At 36.0% G+C, this 25,493-nt stretch overlaps 1 protein-coding gene across 8 annotated transcripts in view; it reads left to right on the top strand.

Annotated features, from left to right (window-relative positions):
• The window catches only part of TEC (tec protein tyrosine kinase), a 116,531-nt gene that overhangs the window by 54,229 nt on the left and 36,809 nt on the right, over positions 1-25,493 (top strand). For all 8 annotated transcript variants that reach the window (XM_027836514.1, XM_027836509.1, XM_027836512.1 and 5 more), the window contains one exon: positions 21,678-21,782. In XM_027836514.1, the coding sequence (XP_027692315.1) occupies positions 21,678-21,782 (105 nt within the window). The remainder of the gene's footprint in view (positions 1-21,677; positions 21,783-25,493) is intronic.

The following is a 25,493-nucleotide window of genomic DNA, read 5'->3' as shown; positions in this document are numbered from 1 at the left end:
CCCACTTCCCGTTTTAGATTTTTGCCCCCATTTCCACTCCTGATTCATTGCTTCCTTCTTTTTCCATTTTAAAACTGCTTCCTGTTACCCTTGTGCTTAAAAGTGTTATTATAATGTTAGATCTGATCATGTCGTTTAAACCTTTCTTCTGCTAAACCAACTGCTTTCCTTTATTCAACATTTGTAATGACTGTCTTTTCCAGGTAGACTTCCTTGATTAAGTAGGGTGGGAGAGAATACTATTGTCTTCTAGACTTTTGTCAGATATCTTCCTTCTTCATCCAAATCAAATATCAAGGAAATGAAAAATGAAAAAAAAGTCCATAAGAAAAAGGTTTGCTTTTCATACTAAGACTATAAATGAGGACATTTGCATATGTTTTTTAGCATTTTTTAAAATTTGATTAGGCAGTGGGGTTAAGTGACTTGCCCAGGGTCACACAGCTAGTAAGTGTTACATGTCTGAAGCTGGATTTGAACTCAGGTCCTCTGAATCCAGGGTGGGTGCTCTAACCACTATACTATCTAGCTGCCCCCATTTGCATATTTTTTGATGATAACAGTGTGAATTCTCAATAAATCAAGAGTCCACAATCAAGAGTTGGACCTTTCACCCAGGATGTTTGATTTCCCTAGCCCCTCAGTTTTAGGGTTTATAAAACAAACTGGGGATTGAGCCCTGATGATGCAAACCCCCCCCCCCCATTTTAAGTCTAGCTTTTTTGGACACTTTTTGGTTTTCTTTAGCCTATTTATCTTCTTTATTCCTTCAAGTAAAATGGTAGTAGTTAAATGATAAGAAATTTTATGAAGGAAAAGCACATTTATAAAGACAAAGAATTTAAAATATGGGAGTGAGAGAAAAGTACAACTGCACTGTGATAAAAAAACAGGATCAAAAGATTAAGTCAGTACCTGCTCTTTCGTATGTCATGTCTACTAATTAATCTACAGTAAACGAATAAACGTTTATAGGTCCACATAATACTGCTGGATCTAACCATTACTTTGATTAGTTGTATTTTATTAAGTAGTCATTTGGTTAATTCATTTCAATAAAAGTTTGAGTGCTTACCATTTTAATGTAATGAGGCTGTTTTTTTTTTTTTTTTAAGGAAACTCATACATCCAAATGAGTATTCCCTTCTAAGTAATCTCTTTAGGCCTTAACATGCATATTCATTACAATGGTACTGTTTTTACCCAAGACATTTTTGGGAATTTTTATTTTGTAATGACCTTCAGAGCCTGTTTTTGGATCATGAGAGAAAAGCAGTATTGTTCCTTTATATAATATTTCATTTTATAGCACAAACTATTGACTAGTTTGATCCCTTATCCTATTCACCTTCATACTATGGCTGGAAAAGGCATCCAATCTCTAAAAATTTGATTCATCCTTAAAGGACAAAATAGTTCTTGTTGAGGCTGTTCCAAAGAATATTCTGTATTTCCAGGAATTCCTGCCTATGAAGGCAGTTCTCAAAGAGCCATTTAAAAAAGACCCATTATTTTGAACATCATTGTAATAAGTACTGCTTCTTCCATCTGCTCTCAACAATGAAATGATTTTCAAGGGATGATCAGTCATTTGGAGCTATAATCTCTGATATGTGTTGTTTTTTTTTTAAATCAGTCTTATTCCTTTAATAATCACACCTCATATATCATGATTCAATTCAACTGAACTGAAAACCATATTTAGTAAGTATTTACTATATGGAAAACATTGTGCTAGGCAGTGTGGCAGAGCTCCAAAACCATGGAATGATTTTGAACAGAGGAATCACATGTTCAGTATTCTCCATAAAAAAGATTATTCTGGTAACAACATAATATGTAGGTTGCATTGGAGGGAGCTGAGGCTGAAAACCCTGGGACAAGTTAGGTCATAATGAGGGCCTAGACTAGGGTGAATGCAGTAAGAACAGAAAGGAAGAGTTAAGAGACAAGATACATTCTGGAGGGCAAGGGATGTCTTCTCTGTTTTTATCTACATCACTTTTCTCATAATAGAACAAATGTTTGTGGACACCAGGTGTTTGTAGAAGATGGTGATGATGATAAGGAAGGAAAAAAGCAATTGGCAGAGGTCTCATTAGGAATCAAAGTAGCATTGAACAGGTTTATGTTGTTTGTTGTTTCCCTAACAAAGGGCTATGGAATCCACTCATTCAACAAATTGGTTCTTTTGATTTTCCTCCCAGAGTCATGGGTTGGTGCCAGAAGGCACTCAGAAGCCATCTAGTCCACCTTCTCATCTTGCAGGTGATGAGGAAGCTACATAGTATTGGAGTAGATCTTGTTGTATACAAAGATGACGAAGACACTTGGTCCGTAATGAAGAGGGTCACAATATACACACAAATAACCCTGATAGAAAGTAGACTGTGGTGAATGTCATCCAATCCAACAAAAATTTAGTCTTCACTATGTGGTAAACTAAATCTGTGTGGTTGTTTGTCAATCTTGTGAATACGCTGCTGGAATTACAAAAATGAAAAGTGGCGTGGTCAGTGTCCGTAAAGAGTTTACAGTCTACTGGGAGGGCTGGATGTAGAAAACTATGTAACGTAAGACAGAAGGTGATAGGGGCAAAAGAGAGAAACTCATAGAAAAGTCTTAAGAAAAATTCGAGGAATTCAAAAGATTTTAAGTTGGGGAGGAAAGGGAAGGCTTCATGGATAAGGTAGAATTTGAACTAATCCTTGAAAGAAGAGAATGCTGAAAGAAGCATGGGGATGCATTTCTGACGTGGGGAATGGCTTGCACAGAAACGTGGAAATGGGAGGTGGTAATACAAAATCATGGTACAGCTGATGATCATTTGGCAGTAATGCAGAGGACATGAAGGGGAATAAAGTGAAACAATACTGGAGTTGTAGTTGTGTTAAATTGTGGAAAACTTTAAATTCCAGGCCAAGGAGTTTATTTTTTATATTCTAAATCTAAGTAAAAGGGATTCATTGACGGTTTTTGAGTAACATGAGGAATAACATAGACATGCATCAAGAAAGATAGGCCATAATAAGAAAGGGATGCCATCAAAGACATTTGATCCCCATACTATTGGATGGTCGGAAGGGAAAAATTTCTAGGTTGTGTTTTTTTTTTTTTAACATGTACTTTATACAACTCCCATTACATACATATATACATATTTGTACACACACACACACAGAGTAAATATATTTATATGCCCTTGTGGAAAATTAAAACCCAGTGGAATAATTTGTTTATAGAAAATAAGTTTTTCCTCAAGTTTTTGGTGGTATCACCTTAAAGTATCAGGTGCTTTAAGAATTATAAAAGATGTAATTCTGGAAAGGATGTGATTGGCTATTTGCTATCCCAGTTGAGATATGGAAGATTGTTACATAGATTAATGATATAGTTTGTATTTCCCATGAACATACTGTTAACCATGTAGTGAAAGACTAGAATTTTGAAAAAACTGACATATAAAATAGTCTGTTCATTGTTCCTTGAACATGCCATACTTAATCTAACATGTGTCTTTGCTTGTCACTGGAATGTTTTCCCTATGTTCATTGATTATATTTAAGTACTGACTATACTTATGTAGTATATTTAAGTAAGAAACCTTCCAGGTTCAAGCCCCACATCATTTGTGAGGTATCTCTTATTCATTCCAGTGTTCCAACACCACTACTTCCTAAATCCATTCATTCAAAATGTCTGCTATGTCTTAGACATTGTGCTAAGGTGCTAGGAATACAAAGACAAAAATAAACAATCGCTGCCCTCAAGGAGCTTACATTCTATGGGGAGGGGAGAGGAACAGCATATACATATCAAATTAAATACATAATAAATGCAAAGCAATTTCTTGGGGGAAGGCATTAGCAACTGGAGTGAGGGTACTGGGCCTCATTTGGGAGGGGGCACTTGTTTTCCTTCTAATCTCTTTCTATCCTGTTCTCTTTTTTAAAATTTCTTTTTTAATGCTTCATTTATGCTCTTATTTCTTTGGCATCACTATCCTTTTGTTCAGTTGATGACTGGTATCTGACTCTTCATTGACTTATCAATCATAGCATGCCAATACTGTTCATGGGGTTTTCTTAGGAAAGATGCTGGAATAGTTTGCCATCTCCTTCTCCAGTGGATCACCTTTTGTCAGAACTCTTCATTATGACCTGTTCATCTTGGATAACCCTGTGCAGCATAGCTCATAGTTTCATTGAGCTAAGCAAGCTCCTCTGCCGTGACAAGGCAGTGATCTAGGAGGGGATCACTTCCATTACCTTCCTCCAACTCTCTCTTTCCCACCTTAAAGGAGCAGGAGAGGGGCGGGGGTGGGGAACAACCTCCCTTGCAAGCAGTGAGCATAGGCAAGCAGAAGATGATCACACATTGGCCATGTCTGAAAATGTATGCCTTAGTCTTCACTTGTAGCGCATCACCTCTCAGTTAGGTGATGGGAAGCATGTTTTATTAATAAGTATCTGGAATTGTGGATGGTCATTACATTGATCAATAAATCAGTCATTAAACATTTATTAAGCCACTACTATGTGCTAGGCACTGTACTAAATGCTGAGGATGCAAATAGAGGCAAAAGATAGTCTCTGCCCTCAAGCACCTTACAACCTAATAGGGGAAGATAACATTAAAACAAATACATACATAACAAGCTATGTACAGGGTAAATAAGAAATAATTAACAGAAAAAGCACTAGAATTAAGAAGGGTTGGGGAAAGCTTCCTGTAGAAGGTGGGATTTTAATTGAGTTCAGTGGTTGGAGCCAAGAGATGTTGTGTTCTTAAATCTTTGAAAGTTTTTTTTTTAACAATGTTTTTGCTCCATAACTTGTTCTCCCAGTTCTTCTTAACTCTGAATCAGTTCTAAATCCATCCCTTTTGGCATTTTTTTTATGATGTTAACAATATTTCATTACATTCATATACAACAATTCCTTCAGCCATTCCCCAATTGATGGGTTCTGCCTTAGGTTTCAGTTCTTCGCTAAACCAAAAAGTGTGGCTATGAATATTTTTGCACAGATAAGCTACTGGTGCTTTTTCAGCAGGTCAGACCTATGCTTTAGGAATATCATTTTAGCAACCGTGGGGAGAACAACATGGAAGGGGGAAAAACTGGAGGCAGGGAGATCAATTAGGAATCTATCCCCAGGTAAGAGGTGATGAGTATCAGAACCGAGGTCTTTGTGGTGGGATTGAGGATAGATGTGAGATAGATTGTAGAGGTAAAAATCAATAACAAGATTTTGCAATTGGTTGGATGTGAGAGATAAGGGAGAGGGAAAAGTTGAGGATTTCTTGCTCTGAAAACCTGAATGACTAGAAATGTAGTGGTGTCCTCCATAGAGATGGGAAAGTTAGGAAAAAGAGAGGGGTTGAGTGGTGGTCTGGATAAAATGAACTGTTTTGATTATAATGCGTTTGAAATGCCTAAAGGACATTCAGGTGGTGGTGTGGGACAAGTTCAGGAGAGAAACTAGTACTGGTTACAGAGCTCTGCATAGAGATGGCAGTTTGTACCCAAGGGAGTCGATGAAATTACTAAAAGAATATACGCTGAAAATAGGGCTTAAGGTAGAGCTATGGAAGACCCACATTTAGAAGAGTTGGGATATCAATACTGTTCTAAAACAGAGACTGAAAAAGTATCAGAAAAGAAGGATAACCAGGAGAGAGTAGTAACTTTTTAGGTACAGGGATGGGGAACCTCCTAGGAGGAAAGTTGTCAAATGTTGCAAAAAGATCAAGGAGGATTAGAACTAAGGAAAGGCAACTAACATAATTTGTAACCTTGGAGAGAAGGTTACATTTGAGTGATGAGCTCAGAAGCCTAATTGCAAGTTGAAAAGTGAGTTGGGGGGTGATGGTGGTAAGAAAGTACCTTATGGGTAATAATTGATGATGATGATCATTATTATTAATAATAATAGCTAACATTTATATGGCACCTACTATGTGCCAGGTACTGTGCTAGGTGCTTTACAAATATTATCTCTTTTTATCCTATGGGAAGTAGGTACTATTATTACCCCCATTTTATAGATGAGGAAACTTAAACGGATAAAGGTTAAGTGACTTGGTTGGGGTAAGTGGCTAGATTTGAACTTAGGTCTTACAGACTTCAGATCCAGTGTTCTATCCGTTCCATCCCTTAACATCAACATGTTGTGTTGTTCAGTCATTTCAGTCACATTCAACTCTTCATGACCCCATTTGGGGTTTTCTTGGCAAAGACACAGGAGTGGTTTGCCATTTCTTTTTCAAGCTCATTTTACAGGTGAGGAACTGAGGCAAACAGGGTTAAGTGACTTGCCCAGGGTCATGCAGCTAGTAAGTGTCGTGAGGCCAGATTTGAATTCTCAAAGATCAATCTTCCTGACTTTAGGCAGGAAGAGTAGAGGAACAAGAGAAGAGGACTTGTTAACACATTACTTGGTTCCTATACCCTGAGAGAGCAGAGATCTGGTTCACCACTGTTTTTTTGGTTGTTTGTTTTGTTTTTTAATGTTGGACTAGAAGCCAAATTGCTTTCCTTCCTGTTTGCTACTTCTTCCCTTCCAGCCCCTTTGGCACCCCCCAAGATGATCATTTATTATGGTACAAGTCCTATGCAATCTCCTTAAGGACAGGGGCTATTGTTTTTGTCTTTGTATTGCAGTAACTAGAATTTCTTGAAATGAATTACAAAAAATAGCTCCTCTATCCCACAAGAGGTAACATCTCTTTTCCTAGTCTTAGTAGAGTAAGGTTATCAAATAAGAACTCCTGTTTTCTGGCTCCAGAGATATTGAGAACCCTTTAGTGAGTGCCACTGCTGTCATGATTTTTCTCCACTCCATCCCTCTAATTTCATTGACTCTGATACCCTAACACTTGACTTACAAATTAGATGGAGGCAGGATAGATCTTTGGTCCAGGTTGAGCTAATACTTTCATTGAAATGAAGTCCTCCTGGTGTCTTACACCCTCCCCACCCCCTATCCCAGATGACCAATACTATGGGAGAACTTGGGTTCTGATGTCCATATTCCTTTTGGAGATAGCTTGCAAAGGAAGTTGGCATCACAGCCTAAGGGATTTTAGAAATGACTCTTTGGAGGAAACAGTAATAACCCATTATTTGGATTGTCTTAATTTTAAACCTGTATTTCCCTATAGGCTGGGAGTTCAATGATATTAGCCCTGAAACAGGCCTATGTAGCCAGTCAGTTTGCCTTGGTGCCATTCCCAGGCATCTGAGTGACACTTTCACATCTGAGCCCTCTCACATGATAGTTGTCAACCCAACTGCATCAGAGCTATATTGACTTTTGTGATGCTGACTCTCCTTAGCCCTTACTAGCTGTAGCAACTACTGGCTGATTGCTACAAAGTCTGGCTTACTGAGGTGTTCTTACTAAGCTCAATTTCAGAAGCTCTGATTTCAGAAATGAAATTGGCAATTGAAGATGTGTGGTTTCCAGTCTACCTCCCAAACACTAACCTGTTTCAGGATATCTAGAAGGGGCTATAATTTGCCTGGTACTGCCTTGGCTATAGGTCTTGTAGGAAGTACTCCTGCTGGAGATATGAACAGCTGGAAAATCAGCATAGCATGTATCTCATCTCCTATGAAATGATACAAGACATGGAGAGGTAGGAAGAATAGTATCTGGAATAGTGGTTAAGGGAGAAGTGGAGAAAGGTGGTATGTAAGAGGCAGGTGATTATAGTGATATCTCAGAGGAGTCTCAAGACTTTATGCAGCCTCTGCTTCTGTTGTTGGGTGGATGGGTATGATGACATTGGTATTCAGGAAAAGGTAAGCTGACTGAAGTGTAGCCTCCTGCCATGGAGAGTAGATGTGTTTAGCCACTGTTTTTTTTGTTTGTTTGTTTGTTTTGGTCTATCTGAGAATAACACTAGAATAACCAAGTTGGATGGGATTAGAAAATAGGAAAATCAGAATTGAAAAAATCAAAAGTACATTAAGTACACTGGAAGTATTTTAAGTAGTACTTGAAAGTACATTAAGCTTAGATTTGGTGGATAGATGAATGCTGGTCCACTGGACTCTTTGATGGTACATTGGGGTGTGACAACCTTATATCTTTTAATAATATACAAATATATTAAAATTATAATGTGAAACAGTACAATAGATTAAACTTGCTTTGCAACTATTTGCATTTAAATACATTTCAGAGATAAATTGTCAGCTTTTTAGTCACTCCCTCTAAGTCATTATCACAATTCTTTTTCCTTTCATTATTTCCTTTTGTACCCTTTTCTTTTTATATTGTTGGCATTGGTATGTATTCTGTTTTTTCTGATCCTGCTTTGTGTTTTATTTCTTTATTTTATTTTTGTTATTTGGAACTAGACAAACCCTACCAAACAAACATGAACATTTTCTTGTTTTTAAATTTTTTTTTAGCATTTTAAACATTTTTGTTATGTACTTGACATATATCATCAAAAATGAGCATTCTCATATACACAAAAGAACAAAGAGGATTGTACATAACACCACAAATCTGTATTATGTATGGCTTACATTTTTAAAAGAATATAATGATTAAAAGTTATTTAAAGCTGTCCCTTTCTGTCTCATTTTGTTTGCTAATGTGGATTTTTTAAAAAGTGCTACAATGATCCCCTTTTCTTTCATTTCTTTTTCTTTTCTGGTAGCCCTATGTTAGAATTGCCTGTTAATATCCTTTGACCATTTATCTACTGGGGAATGGTTCTTGGTATTATATATGTGAGTCAGTTCCCTGTGTATCTTAGATATGAAACCTTTATCAGACAACACTGCTGTAAAATTTGCCCCCCCAAACTGTTTCCTTTAGAATTTTAGCTGATTGATTTTGTTTTTGCAAAGGCTTTTTAATTGTATGTAATTAGAATGTTCACTTTATCTCCTGTGTTCTTCTCTGTCTTTTGTTAGGTCAAGAACTCTTCCTCTATCCATAGTAATGAAAGGTATTTCCTTCCCTGCTCCTCTAATTTGCTTATGATGTGTCTTTTAAAATTAAGGTTATGTATCCATTTGAAGCTTATTATATGCTGTGAGTTGTTAGTTTCATCTTAATTTCTGCCAGACTGCTTTGTAATTTTCCTATAATTTTTTTTGATGGATAGTTAGTCCTTATCCTCGTAGTTGAGGGAATCTTTGGGTTTTTTAGGCAGTGATACTATGTTCACTTCCTTCTGGATCTTGCATCTGTAATCTGTTCCAATGATCAACTTTTCTATTTTTCTAATCAGTAAGTACCATGTAATTTGAATGATTATTGCTTTATAGCATATTGAGCCTGAATGCTGCTAGGTCCACTTCTTTCTCATTTTTTTTTCACTATTTTCTTTGAGATTGTTAAACTTTTCTTCTTCTGGATGTTAGTTTTTTTCTCTAGTTCTTTAGTAGTTTTCTATGGAACTGAATAAGTAAATTAATTTAGGTAGAATTGTCATTTTTATTATATTGCCACTACCAAGACATGAACAATTACTATCTTTCCAATTATTTACATCTATATTTGTTTCTGTAAAGAGCATTTTATAGTTGTAATCCTATTATTCTCATGTGTGTCTTGTCAAGTAAACACCCAGTATTTTATCTATTATGTATTGATTTTAAATGGAATTGCTTTCTCTTTTCTTGCTGACTTTTATTGGTAACATGCAGAAAGACTGATTATTTTATATCCTGTTACTTTGTTGAAGTTATTAATTATTTCAATTTTTTTTTGTTGAATCGCTAAAGTTCTCTAGATAAATTGCTATATCACCTGCAAAAATGATAATTGGGTTTCTTCTTTGCTTGTGTTTATTCTCTGTATTTCTTTTTCTTGTTTTATTGCTTTAGTATTTTAAGAACTATATAAAATATTATCATTGATAATGGTCATCCTTGTTTTGTGTCAAATCTTACTGGAAAGACCTCTAGCATTTTTCCATTATACATAATGCTGGCTCTTGGTTTCTGATAGCTAATATTTGTCATCTTACATAAAAATCCATTTATTCCTAGGTTTTTAACAGAAATTGGTGTTGTATTATGTCTAAAGCTTTTCCCACACCTATTGTAATGTTTATTGTTTTTGTTGTTACTGTGTTTTGCTATATTTATACTTTATAGTCCTGCATTTCTGGCATAAATCCAACCTTCTAAATGAATTCATGTAGTCTCTTTGCTAATGTTTTATTCAATGTTTTATATTAAAATTCATTGGGGTTATTGGTCTATACTTTCCCTATTTTTTCTCTCTCTGGTTTAAGTATTAAGACCATATTTATGTTATAGAAAGTATTTGTAGGATCTCTATTTTTCTATTGTAAATAGTTTATATAATATTGGAATTGATTCTCTTTTATTGATAGAATTCATTTGTAAAACCATGTGTCCCTGGTCCTTTTTTTTTTCTTTGGAATTTCATTAGTGGCCTGCTCCATTTCTTCCTTTTTTTCAGATTGTGTTATTTGAGTTTTCTGTTTCTTGTTATGCTAATTTGAATATTTTATATTTTTTGTAAATGTTCATACATTTCAAATAAGTTATCAATTTTGTTCATATACAGTTGGGCTAAATAGTTTCTAATACTCTATTTACATGCACAGTTCATTGATAGATTCTTCTTTTTTTTTCTTTTGGTTGATGAAAGTGTTTAGTAACAATAAAATTTTCCTTAAGGACAGTTTTAACTCCATTCTCAAAGTTTTGGTATGTTGCTTCATTGTTATAATTTTGTTTGATGAAATTATCCAGTTTCTTTAGGATTAAATTATTTAATCTCCATTTGATTTTTTCAAAAGCCCTTTGTTGATTATAATATGTATTGTATCATGGCCAATAAAGAATATGTTGAATATTTCTGCTTTTCTGCAGTTTTCTGAAGGTTTTTATGCCTTAGCACAAGGTCACTTTTGCTAAAGGTTCCATCAAGAGATGAGAAATTTGTATACTCCTTTCTATTCCTTTTCTGTAATCACCACATATCTATTATATCTAAATCTTCTAAATTTCTACCTATCTTTTTGTTAGATTTTTGTAGGTAAAACAGATATATTGATAATTTCATTAATTAGAGTTGTGTTGTACATATCTCCCTATAACTTCATTAATTTTTCCTTTAAGTATTTAGATGCTATGCCATTTGGTTCATGCTGCCATTCATTGTTTATGATGCATTTAAGCATAACATAGTTGCCCCTTTTATCTTTTTTTGGCCATATCTATTTTTATTGTTGCCTTGTCTAAAATCTACTACCTAAGATAGTACCTGTCACTGAAGGCATAATGACTTCTGATTTTAACTTTATTTGAATTTTTGTTTCAGGTGGGTTTTTTGTTTTTGTTTTTATTTTGGTAAACAGCATGTTGGATTCCATTCTAACCTGTTATGTTATCCTTTTCTATTTTATAGGATAACCTATCCTCTTCATGGTTATAGTCATTATTTCCCTCCAGAATATCTTCTTACACTTTTTCATCTCTTTACCACTTCTCCCCTACTACCTTCAGTCTTTTACTCCACTGTCCCTTTTCTCTTCTTGCCTAGACTTAGATCACTGATTCACACATTTTCTTTCCTATTAATCTCTCTTTTATAATCCATCTTTGAAACATGAAGTTTATTTTGATTATTACTCTTCTCTTCTAGACTCTACCTTCCCTTTTAAACCCATCTTTTCCTGTTCTCTATCATCACATTTCCCAGATTCATTTAATGTATTACAACAGCAAACTCTTTGCTTTTATGTGTATTCAACTCTGCTTTGTTCAATTCAGATAAGAATAAGGTTCACATGATGCTCGCTCTCATTACTTCTTCCTCCATGTTTGTATATTCTTCCTCTTGCATATTCCAATTAGGAGAAATAATAAGTTCCACCACTACCTTCTGTTTTCTTTCTTAAGACCATCAAAATCTCTTTTTAATTCCCTTTACAGTAGGATTCTCAAAGGTTACTTACTCATTATTTAGCCCTTGTCAGCTGCTTACACACATTTGAAATTTCATTTGATTCCTGTGTTTGCATTTCAAAGTTTCTAGTCAGATTTTTAAAATATATATATATATATCAGGAATATTTGAAAATCATCTCTTCCTCAGAAGGCTAATTTTTCCCCTTTAATGTTAATCTTAGTCTTGCAGGGTAAGTTATTCTTGATTGTAAGCCTTTGTTTCTTGCCTTTTGGAATATCAATCTAAATTTTTCTATCTTTAATAGCAGTTACTGCTGAGTCTCCTATAATCTGAACTCTAGTTCCTTGGTACTTAAATTCTTTCTGGCTGCTTGCAGTATTTTTCTTTTGACCTGAAAGCTCTGGATTTTGGTTGTAACTTTCCTGGGAATTTTAATTTTGGGATTTCTTTCAGGTGGTAGCTGGTGGGTGTTTTCTATTTCATTTTGTCCTGTGGTTCTAATACATTTGGACAGTTTTTATTTATTATTTCTCCAGGATTTTTTTTTGTCATAGTTTTTAGGGAGTCTAATGATTTTTATGTTCTCTGTCCTTGACCTGTTTTTTAGGTCAGTTAGTTTTTATTCTGACTGTAGATTATTTATATTTTCATTTTTTTACTCTTTTAATTTTGTTCTAGTGTTTCTTATCTTAAAAAGTCATTGAGTTCTGTTTAGTTCATTACAATTTTACTTGGGTAAAGTTTTTTTTTTTGCCTTTTGTACTAAACTATTGATTTTCCTAAATTTTTTTTTACCTTTAGCGTACTAATGTCACTTATAATTTCATTTTTTTAAATCTCTTTTAGAATATTTTTTCTTTGTGACCAAGTCATTTTTTGGGGAGGCAATTGGTGTTAAGTGACTTGCCCAGGATCACACAGTTAGTGTAAGTGTCAGAGGCCAAATTTAAACTTGAGTGTTCTTGACCCCAGGGCCAGTAGTGCTCTATCTACTGTACCACCTAGCTGCTTTAAAGCTATTTTTTTTCTTGAAATTTTGTTTATGGTTGTTGTGGAGTTACTCTTTTTTTCTAGGTTTACTTTTTGGGCTTCTCTTGATCCATAATATTTCTTTGTAGTTTTTTAGTATCTTCTTATATTTACTCATATTTCTATTTCCTGTTCCTGATTTGGGATTTTGTGCTCCAGCCAGCTGTCCATGCTCTTCCTCCCAACTCTTGAAATGACCTGCTTGGTCTGGTTACTCAATTTCCTGGGTTTCCATCCTTGGCTTTCACTTCTCCTGATTTGCGGGTGCTAGGAGCACTTCCGTTCTTCAGTATCTCCATCAGGGCTCAGGAGTCTTCTGCAACCGCTGGGGTCAGGCTTCTGAACCCACTAGGGCATCCTCAGTTGGAGTGCTTGTATGGGCCTGTTTGGGATGCTGCTATTTGTGTATCCCCTGGATTGTCCTCAGTTGGGATACCACTACTGCCTTCCTACTTCTTCACCTGAGCTTGTACTGGATTCCTGGGTGGGCCCCCACTTCTATGGCTTGTGACTTGTGGCTACCAAACCTTTGTATGGCTTCTTCCTTTTTGGGCTGGATGGAAGGGGCTTCTCAATACTTTTCTTTGTATTTCTTGATCATTATTTGGTCTGGTTCTCTTTTTACATATCATTGTTGGAGTCTATCTTGGAGGACTGGGCTCCTTTTTCAGCTTTCGTATGACCACCTAGACCAGACATCTCTTTGGGATTTTTTCATAAATGTCTTTCCATATTCTTTCATATTTTTCATATTTGTCCATCTTATTGCATTTTTGTATTCTATTACTTTATTGCCACATTTGTTTCTCTCTGCTGGTCATTTAAGTTGCTCTCTATTTTTGTAATTACAAATAATCCTCCCATAAAAATATTTAAGCAGATAAACTCCCCTCCTCCCTCAAAAAAACAAAAACAATCCACCACTTTTAAGATATATTCTGAACAATGGAATTATTGGGTCAATGTCCCAATTATTTTTATATCAGTTTTTACATCTTATAGAACCACCACTCATGACATATAAACCCTGACTCAACTGATATTTCCTGGATTATTTTAAATTCCCCTGAATTCTCTATTGTTTTTCAACTACTTTATTATCTAAAGGCATAGATTCCCTGGACTTTGGAGGAAGACATTTCTATTTGGTGTGTAACAGCACAGTGGCATGAGTTCCTTTTATCCTCTTTCTATGTTGAGTAGTCAGATAGATGTGTGGCAATGATTTAACTTTTTTTTTTTTTATAAAATTATTGTGAAGATTAAAAGGACATTTTTCTGCCCAGTAAAATAATATTTCCTATACATCTCACACTAATTAAAGAAGTTTGCCTATCAGTCTATCTCAGAGTCCCTGATAAAAGGTAATTTGTGGACTTTTTGGTACATGGAACTTAGCTCGGTTAAACAACAATTCAACTAATATGGGCTTATAAATGAAGGCGCTTAGTATGTTTCCTATCAACTCTGTCATAATGGAAAGGGGAACAGAAGGGAGCAAGTATTTACTAAATGCCTACTATGTGACTGGCACTGTACTAAGGTCTTTGGAAATACTATCTCATTTGTTCCTTACATCAACCTTGTGAGATATGGAGGTGTTATACAGGGTTCTTAGCACACCATGGTACTAATTCTCATATACCCCACATATCTTTAAAGTTGGGCTCTATGTGACTCATGTTTTCATTCTTCCAACTATTTACAAATGAAGAAACCAAAGAGCAAGAAGAATTGGCACAAGATTAGGTGTCTGCTTTGAAGTAATATGGCAAGTTCCTCTTGGGAAACTGAGATATGTCTTTCAGGGTAATTTTCTAGATGTTTGACCTTGTTGTTTTCCTTCCCACAAGAGGCAACTTCCTTATAATTTAACTTTACTGCTGCTTTTAAATATAAGCTATTTTTTTACATCTTTTCTTTCCTTTCTTCTCTACTTCTTCTTTCTTCTAGCACCCTTTTTTTTTACTCATTAATTAGTTGTTTGTTTGTCTTTCCACAGTATCCCAGATAGGTGGTAAGCATCTTTATGTATGTAAGATATTAGAACTGCAAGCAAGAGAGGTCATAAAATTCCTCAAGCAAAATGATCTCTGCAGTGCCTAGCGCATATCAAACACTTAATAAATACTTATTGGTTGATTCATTCACCCTGGAATATCTCATAGCACTCCATGTTATAGTTTATATTGTAGTTGGCTATGTATATCTTGTGTCCCCTGCTAGATTGTAAACACTTTGAGGGCAAACTTGTGGGTTTTTTTCTATTTTGTATATTATACACACACATACACACACATGTCACAGTGCTTTTCACATGCTTGTTGAATTGCATTTGGGATCTGAAAAGCAAATAGCTATTCATACATGGGTATGTTTAAAAAAATAGAAATTGGGAAATGTTATTTAGTTATTTATTTACAAAGGTGAGATGATTCATTTAGGAAGCAATTCTCAAGGACTTGAAAATAACTAGGTTTTTTGACTACTATATTTTATGAAAGTATTTAGTGGACGACATGTAGAGTGGATTCCCAAATCAGTCAATAACTATTTGACCCCTACTGTTTTTATTCCCCCTGTGACCTGCTCTGAATAAATGCATCCATGTTGAAAAGGACCCTTTTAGTTCCTTTACATGTTACAGAAATTCAAGTAACAAAATGTATTAACTCTTAGTACATGAACACATCAGTGTAGCCTTTTCCAAATAAAGTGATCTGAGCACAGAGTTTGACTCAATCCTGAATAGGGCTGCTTCTTGTACTGTACAACAAAGAAGCAAATGTCCAGATTGCTGTGAATTTTCATGGGAAAAGATGTACAGAATGATATGGAGGCACAATCTGCAATTCAGAGCAAGGTTACCAAGGGCAAAGGAGACGCCTTTCTTTTTTCAGCTGATGCTCATTATGTTGGTAGGAAGAACAGATTTCAGTTTCATTCAGTAAACATCACCAAAGTGGAATGAAGGAGACAATACATTTTGGGGACTTCCAAGAAGCAGCAGTTTTCACTTCTGATTAAACTGAAATAAAGTATTAACTTTAGTCAAAGCCTGCACATGGGTAAAATTTACTTAGCATGTGTCCTATTACTATGGGTGTTTTAAAAGTGATAAATTGATGTCTTTAGAGTAGGGTTCAGTTTTGATCTCAGACATGCATTACCAGGGTAACCTGGGCAAGTCATTTAACCCCTATGGGCCTTGATTTCCTCACTTGGAAAAAGAAAGGGTTGGACTGGATGATGTCCAAAGTCTCTTTTGACTCTAAATCTATGAGATCATGAAATGACGCAGTGAGGTAAAATTGTACTAGATTTGGCGACGAGAATGCATATTGCACTTTCTCTTTTAATTGGCAAAATCTGGTTTGTACAAGAGTGGACCTAAATTCTGAGGAGACATTTTGTCTGCATTTTTTTTAATTTAATTTTTTTGCTTTTTGGTGAGGCAATCGGGGTTAAGTGAATTGCCCAGGGTGACACAGCTAGTAAGTGTCAAGTGTCTGAAGCCAGATTTGAACTCAGGTCCTCCTGACTCCAAGGCTGGAGCTCTAACCACTTGCCACGTAGCTTCCCCTTTTGTCGGCGTTTTTAATGCTAATTAGGCTTACTTTACTGAAAGAATTATGAACTATAGTTTATTCTTTATGGATGCTGCCAGCTTTAAGATTTGGCCTTTAGAATCTGAAAAGTTTGACTTTGCAATTTATGAGATATGTCTACCAAATTTGAGATACAGTATAGAGAGACAGAAAAATTAAAAAAAAAAAGAGGGAAGATTAGATTGCAGAGGAGATGGCTAGCTAACAATGAACTCTCAACCCTCTCTGGGCTGCATTCTAGACTTTTTATATACCGTACCCTGGCTTCCTTCTGAAGCTTATTTCAGCCCTGGAATTCACACATTAGAAGCCCCTTCTGCCCCTGCAGCCTCTGCCTCTGATGGCTTCTCCCAGAACTTACATTTAAGGAGGGTACCCAGGCTTGTCATGTCGCATTCTTCTTTAAGGTGCACTCTGGACTTTCTCTGTCATACTCTCATGCTATTTCTTTATTTCCCCATTCCCCAATCTACTTTTTTAGCTTCTCTTTATGCCTTATCTCCTCCCATTTAAATGTAAGCTCCTTATGGGCTGGCACTGTCTCTCTTTCTACTTGTGTTTGTATTCTCAGTGCTCAGCATAGAGCCTGGCACATGGTAAGCACTTAGACATGCTTGTGGACTGACAGTATGAATCAACAGCATGATGCAGCAACCAAAAAAGCAAATTCAATCCTTTATATTCTCTCTAGAATATAATTTCACTTAAAAACTTTAATTTAGCAAATATGGGTTTGAAGGCATGGTTCAGATGGTCATAGTTACTGCCCCCCCAACTAGTACCATCCAGGGTTCCTGTAAGATGGACAGACAGACAGATAGAAGCACTAAAAAAGTGAAATGGTCTGTCGGGGTGGAGGGGGGGGTCTCCTCATTATAAGTTTTCGAGGAAAGGCCAAATGACTATTTGTTGGAGATATCAAAGCTTGTATTCTTCAGGTGTTTGAATGGATTGGCCTCAGGCCCTTTTCAACTCTGAGATTTCATGATTTCATATTTAAATAATCCATTAGTTTAAAGCATAGAAAAGAAAATGGGGGGGATTATTTATGTGCCCTTGGGGTCTTTATTAATAACTATGACCATTATTTGAGCAATATAGACATTTTCAGATTAGTACTAAACTTTTAAAAAATGATTATAAATATCACTGCTGTGATTTTAAGGCTCAGGAGTGTTAATTCCCATTCAAGAGTGGTATTTCTTTTCAGGGTATGTTGATGTTACTACTTATTAAACATTAAATAACACATTTGTTCCTTCTTGTTACTAGGTTATGCATGCTCTTGTCAAGCGTGGGAATCTTGGATTTAACTGCCTTTTATGTACCTACCATGACTGGTCCTTTTATTTCCTTTAGGACGTATCTACATAGAGCAGATCAAGCAGGCTATTTATGAATAGGGTACTCTGTTTGATTATACCACCGTCAGTTTGCTTTTTGAAGTGGCAAATGTACTATTACTCACTCTGAAAACAATGTGGGTTTTCTACAGTATTCAGAAAAAGGCAGTGTCTTTTAACAAGTATCATGAAATTTTATTGCTAATTATAGTAGATTGATGTACTCTTGAATAACTTTATTTTATTTATTTCATAAATATTATTTTCTTTTTTTAAAGAAAAAAATTTTAAATCCACATATATACAAAAGAAATCCTCAGACTAAAAAATAAAAGCAAAGTTTGTGTTTATAATCAGCTGTGTGGGTGAGTGTGCAATTGCCTTGTATGAATAACTCTGAGTTGTTATTGAGCTAACAATTAGAGCTTTCCCAAACTGAAGGGGTGGACCTTGGGAGGCAGTGGGCTCCCTAACATTGGAAGTCTTCAAATAAAGGCTGAAGGACCACCTATCTGGCATTCTGTAGAGGGGAGTCTTTTTCATGTATGAGTTATACTCTGAGGCCCTTCCTGGTTGTGTGTTATTCTCTGAATTGTGGCATCTTGGTAATGGCAATTAGAGAGTTGAACAGGGGATAGTTCCACAGGAGACCATCTGGAAGCCTGAAAGAAAACAGCAGGAGTATCTCCTGAGAAAACTGTGTGCCAACTAAGTGAACATTCAGCCACTTACTTGAAGCAAACAGACTTGGAAAACTGGGAATGAGGTGCTGAGAAGGATGAACATGTCAGTAGTGTTTGGTAAAAGCAGAGAAATGAGACTATAGTGAAAATATAGAAGAATGAAGCATCTTTTTCAAAGGATAATAATTGTCAATTCTATACAGTTTTCAGTTATCCTTTGCATTGCATCCTAATCCAGTCTCACAAAGTATCTGCTTAACATGTACTTATTGACATCTTTTTTTTTTTTTAAGTGGTACTTCTGGAAACTCTGAGAGGAGAAATACCTTCAGTACTTATATTTACTCTTTTGAATACTAGGATACCACCTTCCCTGATCCAGCCTGCCCCCATCCCCATTAAAGTAGTGCTGAAATAAAACATCCCTTTTAGGTAGGCAGGGAAGGAATTAGTCTCTTTTTCTTTCAGGTAGGGAGAGTGAAGTGTAGGGAGGTTATGGTATCCCTCAGGTTGCCTTAACTGTTTCTTCCTCTGTTTGACTCTTAAAGACCTTTATAACCCAGCCCCTACCTACTTTTCTAATCTTACAATTTACTTTTTTCCACATACCCTGTGATCTAGTAATACTGGCCTCCTTACTGTTCTTTGCACAAGGAACCCCATCTCCTAACTCCATATATTTTTAATGGCTGTCCCCGTGACTAGAATGTTCTCCCTTTTGTCTCTGCCTCCTGATGGGCTTTCCTGACTTTCTTCAAATGTTAGCTAAAATTCCATCTTCTACAAGAAGCTTTTACTAGTCTCCCTTAATGCTAATGCTTTCCCTCTTGAGATTATATCCATCTGTATATATCTCATTTGTGCAAAGTGTGTATATGTTTTTTCTCAGCTTGGTGGTACAGTGGATAGAGTGATGGAACTGGAGCGAGAAAGACCTGAGTTCAAATATGGCCTCAGATACTAGCTGTGTGACCCTGGATAAATCGCTTAACCTCTGTGTGCCTTAGTTTCCTCACCTGTAAAATGAGAATAATAACAGTCTTATTTCCCATGGTTGTATTAACATGAATGTTTACTATCATCATCATCATCATCATCATCATCTTTCCTCAAGGGCAAGAATTGTTTTTGCCTTTCTTTGTATCCCTTGCACTTAGCACAGTGCATAGCTCATAATAAGTACTTAATCAGTGCTTATTAAATAAATGTTGAGTCTCTTTTTAGAGAATTTTAGTGCTGATTTAAATGGTAGGTTGTGTAATTTGTGTTGCCATTGGAAATATTTGATCCTATTTCCCGTGGAGGCAGCTAGATAGCACAGTGGATAGAATGCTGAACACAGAATTAGGAAGACCTAAGTTCAAATTTGGCCTCAGACACTTATTAGCTGTGTGACCCTGGACAAGTCACTAAATCTCATTCTGCTTTAGTTTCTTCATCTATAAAATGGGGATAATAAAAGCACTTATCTCCCAGAGTTGTTGTGAGGAGAAAATGAGGTAATATTTTTAAGGCACTTAACAAGCCCTGACACATTGTAGGTATGATATAAATGCTAGCTATGATGGTGGTGCTGCTGTTTTCAAAAATATTGGTCAGATTTTTTTTAAACTAATGAGCCTTGACTGAAAGTTTCCTCTACATGCCCAACATCCTGATAGATGTGATTTTGTTTATAGAGGAGTTCATTGTTCTTTTTATTCTAACAGGGAAAAAGATGGCTAAGGGTCATGGTCAGTTTTCAATTGCCATATACTCATATTTAATTTCCACACCAATTTGAGACTCTGGGAAGAAATAACATCAGGAGACAGAAGATCCCAGTTTACTTTATTCTTGAAGTTTATTGGCTTATGTTGGTCTGAAGTTTTTTTTTTTTTTAAAGCAATTTCCTCTTGGTTTCATTGATCTTTAAGATACATTTCTCCAGAGAGCAAGTGAAGGAACAGAGGAAATGAAACTTTAAATCAGTTCATTTGGCTTTTTGAAAGTAGATTTTGGTGGGCAGGAAGTTGAAACTATTGCTCGAAATGACTTTTTAAAATGGTTCACAAATGTCCTTTGGCCAAACTATCTTGCCCTGAATTAGCATACAGAACCAAGAAGGGCTGCTCTGTTGTTTCGTGTGTGTGTGTGTGTGTGTGTGTTTTTCCTGAAGGAGAGGAAAAAAAGACTATAGAAATAGCTCAGCCTTGTGGTTGGAACTTTGTATTGGGAGTCAGGTGACCTGAGGTCTAGTCCTGACTGTGCTAACTAGGTGGGTCCCCTTGGGCAGGTGACAGAAACTTCCTGAGTCTCAGATTGCATTAGATGTTCTAAGAGGTCCCTGCCACCTCTAGGATGCTGCGACTTAATTATTTACAAGGAATATATCTGAAGCAAGTCGCATTTGGGGGAAAATGGAATCGAGCACCCCTACATTTGCCCTAATGCTTCACTTCACTTCTTCTCAGTGCCTTTTACATTATGTCTAGTGGAGGGACCTGTAGAACAGGAAAAATAGGCTGGCTGGTGGGGTAGGAGTTGCAGTACATGACCATGGGGAGATTTTGCTTGATTTGTTTAAGTTTATTCAGTGTCAGGTAGTGAAAAGACCCCTTTGGATTGAACCCAGGAGGCAAGAGAACTGGTCCCAGTACTGACAGTAAAAGTTGAATAGACCCTTGAATTCTCCGAGCCTGAGTTTTCTCATCTGTATAAGGGGGATAATACTTGTTCTACTTTATGGAACTGTGGGGCAAATTCTTTGTAAATCTTAAAGTGCTACATAAATGTGAGTTTTAATTGTTGTTTTTGGGTCTTTAAGCTTTTTCTTCTTAGGGGTATAACTGGAGACAAATGGGGGAGTAAAGGAGATTGATTCTTCTGACTTTAGGGCCTAAGTGAAGTAATTTTTTTTTCAGTACCTAAGCTATAGTAAATAGATTCATCTTTTTGGAGAAATATGTACTATTTTAGCATTCATATTAGCATATATAATAACTATTAAAGGGTTGTAGAATTATGAGGAAAGAATGTTTATATTTTGAACTATTGGCTTCACAGATTTTTGCTATTTTAAAAAGCCTTAATACATCACTTTTTTTTCTCTTTTAACAGAAAAAATATAGAAAGGGATTTGTTGACATTTCAAAAATCAAATGTGTGGAAATAGTGAAGATTGATGATGGTGTTATTCCTTGTCAGAATAAATATCCATTTCAGGTGAGTGTGTGTGTATTTTTGCTTTTGTGCATTGCAGGGTTTTGAGTCAAGCTGACTACTTATCATTATAGTTTCATCAGTCATTGCTTTAAAATTTCTTCATTTACTGATGTCAAATGTGTTCACCACTTTCCTGGACATTTGTATTCAACAAATTTCCCCCTAGAGTTTCTTAATATTCGCTTGTGTGCTGAAATTTTCTAGGAGTTACTTAACTCTATTGATTTAAACCAGTGTTTCTTAACTTGGGAGTCTGTGAACTTTTTTTTTTTTTAAATAATTATACTTCAGTATAATTGGCTTCCTTTGAAATCCTATGTATTTTCTTTTTTGCCTTTAAAAACATTATTCTGAGAAGGGGTCCATAGGCTTCAGCAGACTGCCATATGGGTCCATGACATTACAAAAATCTTAAGAACCTGTGATCTAAAACAGTGTAACCCAACACCTGCCTCTGAAAATAGTCCTCTCACTGGACAGCCAGTCGGACTGACTGACAGGGAGAAAGAAGTACCTGTGGTTTCTTGATGAAAATGAAAAAGGTAGTCATAGATCTCTTCTGTGATCTTTCAGGGCCTAAGTGATAAGCTCTTGTGATAAGCATTGTTTATGTTCTCAAGGTTGTGGTGACGACACATAATAATTTTACCTATCTAGCTATTTTTTTGGGGGTGTGTGTGTGTGTGTTTTTTTCTTTGATCCTCACAAGAATGCTAGTACAAATATTAGTGGTACATGTGTTATTGAAATGGTCGCACAAATATTATTTCTCCCATTGTATGAGAGAAAGTAAGTCTTAGATTAAGTAATGCACAGCTACCTACAGCTAGTGACTGTGACTGGGTATGCTGGGGATACTATCCCATCTTTTACTGGAAACTTTCCCCAGCCCTTCTTAATTCTAGTGTCTTCTCTCTGTTAGTTATTTTCTGTTTATCCTGTATATGGCGTGTGTGTGTGTGTGTGTGTGTGTGTATGTCATCTTCCCAATTAGATTATAAGCTCCTTGAAAGCAGGGACTGTTTTTTGCCTCTTTTTGTATCTCCGGTGTTTAGCACAGTGCCTGGCACACAGTAGGCTCTTAATAAATGGGTATTGATTAATTGATCGATTGATTGCTCTACACAAAGAAACATGACTGTCTTTCAGACCTCCTTTCTTACAGTATCTGAAACCTGGAGGCTACTTTGACGTAGATTTCTCTTTACTGGGAAATCTGCACCCAAGTTCTAGACAACTCAGGGGCTTAATCCCTTTCCTCATGGTTTCAAAAACAAAAAAAGAAAATGAACTCCCTGCCTGGTCGTTAACATTTCTAACTAGTGTCCATTATTGCCTCTCCAAAAAAAAAAAAGGCAAAAAAGAATAGGTACTCTAACCAGTGTCCATATGTAAAATATTCCTTCTGATTTTTGAGGGACAGTGGGTTTGCTCTTTTTTGGACCTCCACATCTTAAATTCCTCTCGGACTCGGACATCGGCTCCTCTTTGGTTAAGGAGGTTACCCCCTCCAATTTTAAGCTTTTACTTTTTTACCTATCACTGACACCCAGAGTCCTAAGAAAGTATCAAAGATGGGAAATAACTTCACTCCATTAAATAGAAATTACATATCTTTTTCTAGGCAGATTGTGGGTTAATTAGGCAGTTCAAAGACAGAGCCTTTGTGCATCCTCTTCTCTCTCCCACCAATAACACTCTAACCTTCTAGTTTTTCTTCCAGATTCTGAGGCAACTCTAAGCCATTCTGATGAAGATGCTTATCATAATAAACTATCGCTGAGTACATGTTTAGTGTTATTCAGCCTTACAGAGCTTTGATAATAATTACTGACATCTAATAGCATTTTAAAGGATGCAAATAATTTTGCATCTACACTCTGTGAGGTAGATAACAGCAGTCTTATTATCCTTATTTTATCAGTGAGAAAACTGAGTCTTAGATTAATCTATGGTTGTGCAGCTGTTTAGTGTCAGAAGTAGGATTTGAATCTCGGTCTTCCTTCCTCCAAGGCCAGAACTCCACAATGTCATGCTGCATTAAATGTGTAAATTAATTTTGAGAGCACTGTTTCCTTTTTATTAAATTGCCCCAACTTATCCATGCATAGTTAATGTTCCGAATCGTAAAGATGTTGCTTCATTTCAGACATTGCAGTTTATAGGTATCATGTATGTTTATATTTGTAGTCCTGTTATTCTTAGTTTAAAAAAAAAATAACACGTGATTCATTCACTCAAGAAGTATTTATTGGGGCAACTTGGTGGCGCAGTGGATAGAGCACTGGTCCTGGAGTCAGGAGGACCTGAGTTCAAGTCTGGCCACAGACGCATAACACTCATTAACTCACTAGCTGTGAGACTCTGGGCAAGTCACTTAATCCCAACTGCCTCACAGACAGTTTTTTTTAAGTAGCTGCTCTGTACCGAGGATGGCAATAGGGAAAGGGTACAAAGACAGACTTTGCCCTTTTATCAAAGGCTTTTTCTGCTTACGTAATTATAATCATGAGGGTTTTTTTGAGTACTTTTTGTTTGCATGTTAGATTGTTCATAGTTTTTTGCTGTTGTTGAACCAGTCTTGTATACCGTGTCATGAGGAATAATGAGGAATAATTTTTAATGTGTTGTGTTGTATTAACTAGCATTTTATGTAATATTTTTTACTTCTATTTTCATGAAGGATATTTGTTTATAATTTAGTTGTCCATCACATACTTGGAAAGTTTTAAAATAATCTCAATATTTGCCAATGGGTAGTTTATGGACTAGTAATTAAATTTTATGACTATTTTATGTGTACTTGTAAAGAATGTATATTTCCTGCTTCTTCCATTCAGTTATCTGTACATGTCTGTTAATTCCAAAATATTAAACAAGTAGGTCAGAGCTGTGATTTCTTTACTGTTAATCTTTTGATTTGCCAAATTTGAAGTCTTCTACTTTATTTTTGTCTTCTTCTTGTATTTCTATTAAAATTAATTTTATGAATTTACTAGTATAATTGTTACTTATATAATTTTATGTTGTAACTTTATATGATACTTATAAATTGAGAATTGTTAAGTACTTCTGTTATATCTATTGATATATCTATATCTATTGATGGTGCTGCCATCCTTCCCATCACCTAGGCTCCTGCCACAATTCTCTTTCAGTCTTCTCTCTCCTTACTCCACACCTCAAATGAGTTAATACAGCCTTTCAATTCTGTCTTTCCAATAACCCTCACAAAGGTGTCCTCCTCTGAATTTCTACCAAAATTACCTTTGTTCAAGCCTTCATCTTTTATCACTTAGATCAGAGGTGCAAGGGACAGGCAAAGTGAGGCCCAAACCAGATTAAAATGTAATGTTTAACAAAATAAATACAAATACAATACAGCATAGATAATGCTAATTTGTAGTGTTCCTTTCTAACATCTTGCTTCCTTGTTCGATATTCAGGTGGAATTGGAAGAGGTCTTGGGTAGATACAACCAAGCTCTAATTCACTGGGGGACTGTGGGGCACACCTTTGTCCTAAAATCAACCTGCATCCCTGGCTTAACCTTGGTTCTTTCTAAGAGGAAAGATTGGTATAGGGAAGGAGGGTTAGACATGGAGTCAGAACACTCCTTGTATCCTGCCTTCAAAACTTACAGCAGTGAGATCATTGGTAAGGGGCCACCTGACTGAATCTCAACCTCTTTTAAATAGAGGTTAAAAAATT

The sequence above is a fragment of the Vombatus ursinus genome, unplaced genomic scaffold (genome assembly GCF_900497805.2).
Source record: "Vombatus ursinus unplaced genomic scaffold, bare-nosed wombat genome assembly UNPS02014818.1, whole genome shotgun sequence".
NCBI lineage: Eukaryota > Metazoa > Chordata > Mammalia > Diprotodontia > Vombatidae > Vombatus > Vombatus ursinus.
The sequence above is the reverse complement of the archived record's forward strand: the minus strand, read 5'-3'. Positions and strand labels throughout refer to the sequence as shown.